General features: G+C 33.7%; 1 protein-coding gene across 1 annotated transcript; it reads right to left on the bottom strand.

Annotated features, from left to right (window-relative positions):
• Positions 1-1,332: 1,332 nt before the first annotated feature.
• Positions 1,333-8,493, bottom strand: LOC108669654 (the record flags this gene model as incomplete). Its single annotated transcript, XM_018157048.2, has 10 exons — positions 8,316-8,493; positions 7,383-7,711; positions 6,571-6,826; positions 5,926-6,031; positions 4,853-4,998; positions 4,246-4,404; positions 3,657-3,728; positions 2,594-2,729; positions 1,876-2,025; positions 1,333-1,384 (listed from the first exon to the last, which is right to left on the bottom strand). Coding segments are annotated over exons 1-10 (1,485 nt in total), but the record flags the coding sequence as incomplete, so codon positions are not given.
• Between the last annotated feature and the right edge of the window lie 410 nt (positions 8,494-8,903).

Below are 8,903 nucleotides of genomic sequence, written 5' to 3'. Positions count from 1 at the left end.
ATTTTCTCGTCGACGAAAACTTGAGGTCACGGACAGACGGACAGACGGACGGACAGACAGACAGACGGACATGACGAGCACAATAGTGCATTTTTTCAATAAATGAGAAAATGCGCTAATAATGATATTAATATTAATACTTTAATAAGTTCATGTACATCAATCTCTTTTCTGCAATGCCCAGAAGCCAGGCCCCACGAACATGTGGGCTGTTGAGGCATGCCTTAAGGCACGATTATGATATACGATGCCATAGCTTGCGTAATGGTAAGATTTATTAAAAAATCATTCAGTATCTGGAAGAGCTATTCTATTTGAACTCGAAAATGTGCTTGGCTGAAATATTGAGAGGAAAATAGTCTTGTTTTTAAACTTGAACTAAAACAATCAATAGAATAGAAAAATCGATCATGTCTTTGACCAGAAAGCCAATTTTTGCCATCGATTTCGACAAAAATTGAAAACTCGAATATAATGCGCAGCTGCTGCACTGAAATGCGTCAAAGTTGTGGAACTTTTGACAACTTCTTGGAGGCAAGCAACTTGAAGGATTTTTAAAGTTTTGTTTTATGGTACCAACGGAGAAAATGATCGTTGCTATAGCCCTTTTTTAGTAAAAATTTACCATTTTCTTGAGAAAAAATGCTTGTGTTGAGTTTTGCGGAACTTATGACAGTTTTATTGCATTTTTTTACAATTTATATAAAATTTGACATTTTAAAAATTACCAGAAACTCTTGCAAACATGTAGCTGATTCCTTAATAATGTTCACGTTTTGCGAAAAGTGTGTATACAAAGTAGAAATATGCATTTCTCTTTTAATTTTCGTATAATTTTAACACTAGTTATTAGTTTAATTACAATTTAGTAGGTATAATTTACAGTGGTGTAGTTTGGCAGAAGATTTTCTTTAATGCAGGTTTCATTGAAGACCAGAGAGTATTTCTTATTGACAATTTTCTTATTGTTTTTCTCTATTGATCAAGTAGGACCTTTTTAGGGACTGGTGGAGCCGGTAATCTTTCATTTGAATAAACATGGTTAGCAATTATTTCCAAAGTTTCTTCTGTAGGAACGTTGGTAAAGAGGTTGGTGACGTCAAGAGCCTAATTCGCCGAATAGAGAAAAACAATAAGAAAATTGTCAATAAGAAATACTCTCTGGTCTTCAATGAAACCTGCATTAAAGATAATTTACAGTGTACACCTACATAATAGGTATAATTTATCTCAAGTGTATAATTTGATTTATTAGGTATAGTAGGTTTAATTATAATTAAGTAGGTATAATTTACAGTATACAGTAAGTATATTGTACAGTGTACACCTCACCGTACAGTTTGTGCACATGGTCTCTGACAGCGCTCTCTGCACATCCTCGTCTCTGCACACGGTGAGCCTCGTTAGTCATTGCACATCAATCAATGCGCCGTGAATCCAAACCAATATTATTCATTATATAACCTGCATAATTATTATAAATCTTAATAACTAATTAATTATTATATTTTTTAATGTTAAGTAATGATAAAATTGTTACATCATAATAGAGATATTGAATATAAATTACTGTATTAACTGTCTGAATGCTGCCTTGATATCATGTAATATCATCCATGATATTAGTGAATTTGTTATAGAAATACTAAATAAAACAAGAGTACCTATGTGTTACTGATCAAATACTGTGTATAATTTCAATTGATGCAAATATTATTATGATACAAGAAATATATGAGAATTAAATAAAGATATGATAATTTAATACCATATCAATTAAATGAAGACATGATAATATAATACAATATAAATTAAATTAAGATATGATAATTTATAAATATATAATTAACTTAAGATATAAGAATTAAATCATACCCCAGCATTTGATTGAGAACGTCCTTGGTGAAGGCCCAATTGCGTTCCGTTGCGTCCAGTTTGTTGATGGTGAAGTTGAATGCAGCACAGGATGACGTACACGCGTGTTGATTACACGTCGCACACACGTCCACGCGCACGTCTGACGCGCTGCACGTCAATGACGGGGTCAATAACAGGCCAGTTGTTATAAGTCATCTTAGGTTATTAGTGTATATTAAAAATTATATACTTCTCCACCAGGTATATGACAATTGAAAAGACTCATTGAATCAAAGTTGCTTTCGAACATACAAATTAGTTTTTAACGTTGTTTTGATGTCATTTTCCTAGTATGATACCTAGAAGGATTTTTTCTTGTATGATTAGTTTTAGTGCTAATTAATCAATAAACCTTACTATTACATTTTATTAGCAATAAATTATCTGAAAGTATTACATCTAATTGGCTACGAGAGTAGGGATTCTGATAAGGTCAGACCAGGGGGTTTTAATATAGTCAATGAGCAGTGTTTCTAATAGGTTTAATAGGTTCAAAAAGCAGGGGTTCTAATAGGTTCAAAGAGCAGGTGCTTACACCGGCATGCCGCTGCTGTATATTCTGTATTAACACACCCGACATAAGCAGGAGCGCTGCTGTATATTCTGTATTAACACACCTGACATTAGCAGGAGGCTGCACCAGCAGGCCGCTGCTGTATATTCTGTATTAACACACCTGACATTAGCAGGAGCCAGCACCAGCAGGCCGCTGCTGTATATGTACTGTGTGGCGGCGGCAGCCATAGCCTCCTGGAACCCTGCCTCGAGGCTAGCCGTGCTGTCGTAGCCCTGCGGTAATGTTATGTATGATACTCATAATAATAATGATATTCATAAGAATAATAATATATATCATAATAGTATTATGTGTATCTTATATGATATACATAATAATATCATATATGATGCTCATAATAATATAATATATGAAACTCATAATAAAATCATATATGAAACATATAATAAATATCATATATGATACTCATAATTATATTATATATGAAACGCACATAATAATATCATAATAATATCAAATATGATATTATTATGAGAACCATATATGATATCATATGTGAAACAAATAATAATATAATATTTGATACCCATTGTAATATCATATATGATACTCATAATAATATAATATATGATACACATAATAATATCATATCTGTTACTCATAATCGATTTATTCCCTGTAAATTCTATTGTTAACAAATATTGAAATGTCTTTTAGTAACCTGCTTTTTGATCTGTCAACATCGTTCGCCTCATTATAAAAAATATGACTAAGAAAATTATTAATATAAAGACTTCTCATTCCTCCAATTAAACAATTAAATTTGTATAGAGATACGTCTTCTGTCAAACTATACCATAAATTGAACATATCATATATGTAACGATTGCATATCGGATTATATAATATAATATGATTAACAGTATGATCAATATGAATTGTTCAATAATATGCAAACGAGCATATTAAATTGTGACTTTGATTAGTAATTCATGGCTACAAAGTTTACTAAGCACTGAATATCGTAGAGTTTGCCATGTGATGCCAATTGGAAATTTGTAAATTGACAAAATTATCGAAAGTTTTGCATTAAAATGATTTTCAAAAACAATTTTCTTACCATAAATTACTCCACAAGAATTCCACGCATCGAATGCTACGTAAATGAAAGGTTTTAATAATAAATAAAATAATTAAAATGAAAATAAGGGAGATGGCCGACCTGTTGAGCTCCGTTCATAGCAGCCCAGGTGTGTGGTGGTGGGGGGTGCCGTGGTCGTCTCTACTGTAGTGACTGGAATATGTTTGTGGTATAAATATAATTGAATATTATGTTTAATTGAAGATTTATAATTAAAGATAACTTACACAAACGACAATAATTACGTGTAGCTAAAAACTTAAAATTCGAGATAACGTGCAAAACGACAATTACGTGGAGCTAAAAACTTAAAATTCGAGATAACGTGCAAAACGACAATTACGTGGAGCTAAAAATTGAAAATGAAAGATTCCATCATTTAATTCACTTAATGAAAGCTTTTCAAAGACCAGTTCAATAATTAGTTCATAACTTCAATAATAAAAGTAGAATATTTATCGAAAATATCAAAACAATAATTTCTCTGGCAGTCTGGCATGGTCTGTACCTCTGACAGCCTGGCAGTCTGGCATAGTCTTTACCTCTGACAGTCTGGCATAGTCTGTACCTCTGACAGCCTGGCAGTCTGGCATAGTCTGTACCTCTGACAGCCTGGTAGTCTGGCATAGTCTGTACCTCTGACAGCCTGGCAGTCTGGCATAGTCTGTACCTCTGACAGCCTCGTAGTCTATAGAGAAGCCAGTGGCGAGCTGTTCATGATAGTCTGCAAAGAAGACCACGTGGGCGGACGGGTAGTTTATCCGAATGGTTTTTTCGGACGCTAAATTCCCATACAAAAGTTCTTCAGTTCTTTCGAATATTTCAGAACCTGCAGAACAGAACACGTGTCAATATCGCAATGCCGTCTTGTATTAAATAAACCATTATTTACTTACTAGATGTAATCGAATCAATTTAATTCTGAACTTGAGACTTAGGTGGGCATAATTAGAACTAAGAATATTGAATGGGTTATATTGTCCAAATAACAAAACTTTTACTTTTTTACTTTCCCACAGAGCGATCAAAGAGCGGATGTAACACAGAAACGTCGTTTTTGCTAGCCAAAAAAATGACCCACTAAAATTCAATTTTAAAAAAATTGTGTTTTTTAAACATTTTTTCACCATTCACAAAACACACCCACTAAAAAATTTTGTGGGTCAGAATGTCCTACAAAAAGGCAACAAGTGAAAAAATTTGTAAAATATTGAATATAAATATAAATAAAAAATATTTGTAAAAACTCTAATTTATTCCTCCAAACGATCACTTACCGAGCCCGACCAAGATGAAGTCGTTGGTGGTAAGGTTGTTGGTAGAGAGGTTGTCGTGGAGGACAGTCGAGCGCGACCCAAGATCTAGTTTGGTGATGGTGAAGTCCACCACGTGGTTGTTGGGGTACGAGAACACGTACATAATCCTGGAAAGTACATTTTTGTGAAGCATACGTCGTATTAAATATATGATAGTAAAAGTACCAGAATGTTACGAGAACACGTACATAATCTTGGAAAGTACATTTGATAGTGAAGTATACGTCGTATTGAATATGTGATAGTAAAAGTACTAGAATGTTACGAGAACACGTACACAATCCTGAAAAGTACATTTTTTGTAAAGTATACGTCGTATTGAATATATGATAGTAAAAGTACTAGAATGTTACGAGGACACGTACACAATCCTGGAAAGTACATTTGATAGTGAAGTATACGTCGTATTGAATATAGTTTAGTAAAAGTACCAGAATGTTACGAGAATACGTACATAATTCTGAAAAGTACATTGATAGTAAAGTATACGTCGTATTAAAATTTTACTAGTTAAAGTACCAGAATGTTTATATTAATAACCATCGGTGATGTGGTTGTAAGCCATGCCAATATACTTAGTATGTTAACGTGTAAAAATTTTCATATAAGTAAATGACTATAGGTCTGTAAAATGATGAATAGAGAAATGACTGTTGGTCTGCAAAATGATGAATATCGGAATAACCATATCTGTTAAAAGTTAAATGATGAATAACTTAAAAAAATATAATTCATTAGATGCAATAACATGAGCATGGCCTATTGAATAACGGCTCCTAATAATACGTCCGGGATAAATAGTTAAGGTGCTTAAATAGTCATCCTGGGGAGCATAACCATAACCTCTCAATAACTTTTGTTATGGAGCATAACCATAACTTCCCAATAACCTTTGTTGTGGAGCATAACCGTAACCTCCCAATAACCTTTGTTGTGGAGCATAACCATAACCTCCCAATAACCTTTAATGTGGAGCATAACCATAACCTCACAATAACCTTTGTTGTGGAGCATAACCATAACCTCCCAATAACCTTTGTTGTGGAGCATAACCATAATTTTCGATTGATGGTGATACTTCGTCCGGGAAGGTGATGGTGCCTGTGGTGTGGTTGGCTGGTATCTCCGTGGTCTTGAACTCTAAAACATATATGGTGATTAGTTATTAAATATTGGTAAATTATAGTTAGTACTGTTCTGAAATCAAATTATATATTTACTATTATTAAAAAGTTTAACTTCTACACACTATATATTAATTATTCGAGTTTAGCGTTGATATTACGATTGCATAGAAATTAAGTGGATAGATTTTAAGTATCTAAACTATACATTTATTAATATCTAATCAATGTTTATATCACGCTATATTTTGACGTAAGTAATAAATGTTTATGTTTCAATAAAGCAAATAGAAACTGAATTTTTGGGAATGCAAACGAATTAGGTTAAATTAAATGTACGACATATTACTTTTCTCTAATATTCTCAAATTTAAAGGCCTAATAATCGATTTAATTTCAGTCAAATAAAGCGAAATAAATTAAATTATACGTATAACATATTACTTTTCTCTAATATTGTACAATTTAATAGCTTAATAATCGATTTAATTTCAATCAAACAATAACGTTTCTGCAAAAACTGCAATCCTTTGTGATGACAAGCGTTAAACTCACTCGGCTCGACGGCAGCATATCTCATGCTGATGTAGCATGATGGTGATGCAGCAGTGACGGTGATGTTGTCATCAGTGGTGGTGTAGAATGTGGTGACCGCCCTAAGTGCGTTCTTGTCACTATACTGCCGACCGTTGATGATGAAGTTACATGATGATGATGATAACGTTGATAGGTCATTCTTATCCATCCAGATCATCACCTCCAAGGTCTTGTTTGGGCTGACTCTGAACTTGAACGTCAGGGGACCAGTGAACTAGGAAATGAATGAGGAAATATGTATAAAAAATATTATCTTATCAAGTCAAAGGAGCATATCAATGAGAATTCAGAAATTCGAGAAAGAGAGTCTTATAATATTTACAAATATTTTGGTCTTGCAACGTGTACCTACATACCAGTCATATAATATTTACAAATATGTTGGTCTTTCAACATGTACTTACACATGTTAGTCTTGCAACATATACATACATGCTAGTCATATAATATTAACAAATATGTTGGTCTTTCAACATGTACTTACATACCAGTCATATAATATTTACAAATATGTTGATCTTTCAACATGTACATACATACCAGTCATATAATATTTACAAATATGTTGGTCTTTCAACATGTACATACATACCAGTCATATAATATTTACAAATATGTTGGTCTTTCAACATGTACATACATGCTAGTCATATAATATTTACAAATATGTTGGTCTTGCAACATGTACATACATGTTAGCCTTATAATATATACAAATATGTTGGTCTTGCAACATGTAAACACAAGTTAATGTTACAACCTATTCTCACCGAGACGTCTGTGGTGATGTTGCCGTAATGTTCTGTACATGTACAGTCTCCATACGCGCATGGAATTTGCGTGATGTTATCACACGGCAGGAATTCAATGGTTTGATCTGCGCTTCGTGGCGGCGCGTTTGGTTCAATGGATTTGGATTCTGATATTTGATTTAAGATTCTAGGTTCCGATCTTGGATTATAGATTCCAGAATCCAATTTGGGATTCAGGATTCCGATGTTCGATGTGGATTTTAAACTTGAATTCTGTAAGAGTTGGATGGCGGGAAAGGATACCACGTCATCCAGATGCGGATGCACTGAAGTCACTCGTCCGTACACTGCGATGTAAAAGTTCGTTATAAGATATGCATGAAGAGTTGCCTTTTGTACGCGCATTAATGAGCACGCAATTGAAGAATATTTCTTACATAATTGAATGAGCCCGCAATAGTTTCTGGTTCCGTACATATTGAATATGTACGCGCAATATTGAACATGAACCACCTGATAATATATATAATTAATGCATCAACGTTATACGAATAGAACAAATCCACAATGTACGAATTGAGCAAATCATCGATCTACGAATAGAAAAAATCAACGCTGTACGAATAGAAAAAATCAACGCTGTACGAATAGAACAAATCAACGCTGTACGAATAAAACAAATCAACGCTATACAAACAGAATAAATCAACGCTCTACGAATAGAACAAATCAACGCTTCACAAATAGAACAAATAAACGCTGTACGAATAGAACAAATCAACGCTTCACGAATAGAACAAATCAACGCTGTACGAATAGAACAAATCAAAGCTGTACGAATAGAACAAATCAACGCTGTACGAATAGAACAAATCAACGCTGTACGAATAGAACAAATCAACGCTGTACGAATAGAACAAATCAACGCTGTACGAATAGAACGCCACTCACCGCAGACCAGAAGTAGCGTCACGAACAGAGCTTTGCTGCGTGGCATGCTTGAGTTTCTGTTTATAGTTGTCGTAATCATGTAAATTACCCTTCTAGGGTAACTATCCTCGAACTAATTACTCCGAGTCTTGCTTCAGGTAAATTCACAAATCCTTCTTCATAGATATTTGTAGATACATTAGTATTAACTCTCTATAATAAAGTATTTGAGTCTAGTCTGAATTTAGATAGCTCATTACTATTTTCAGTATAATATAACACTTATATAATTATGATATAAAATCACTTCTACATAGTTACGATCTTATTTCACTATTTCAAATCACTATCATGATGTATGAATCAAAATTCCTCTGAGTGAGTCTAATATTACTAGTAAAACGATGTCTTATAGATGATAATCAGCCGGCACAAGCGAGTCACGAAACAAAAGTGAGTTACTCAGACACATTAACATCCCTAACTAAATTTAGAGTCGCCCCAGCTTCTGGTAATCCAAATCAGGAGATGCCGCGTCTGTAAATTTAGAGTCGCCCCAGCTTCTGGTAATCCAAATCAGAAGCTGCCGCGTCTGTATATTTTCACTGG

The sequence above is a fragment of the Hyalella azteca genome, unplaced genomic scaffold (genome assembly GCF_000764305.2).
Source record: "Hyalella azteca isolate HAZT.00-mixed unplaced genomic scaffold, Hazt_2.0.2 contig963, whole genome shotgun sequence".
NCBI lineage: Eukaryota > Metazoa > Arthropoda > Malacostraca > Amphipoda > Hyalellidae > Hyalella > Hyalella azteca.
This window is presented reverse-complemented; position numbering and strand designations above follow the sequence as displayed.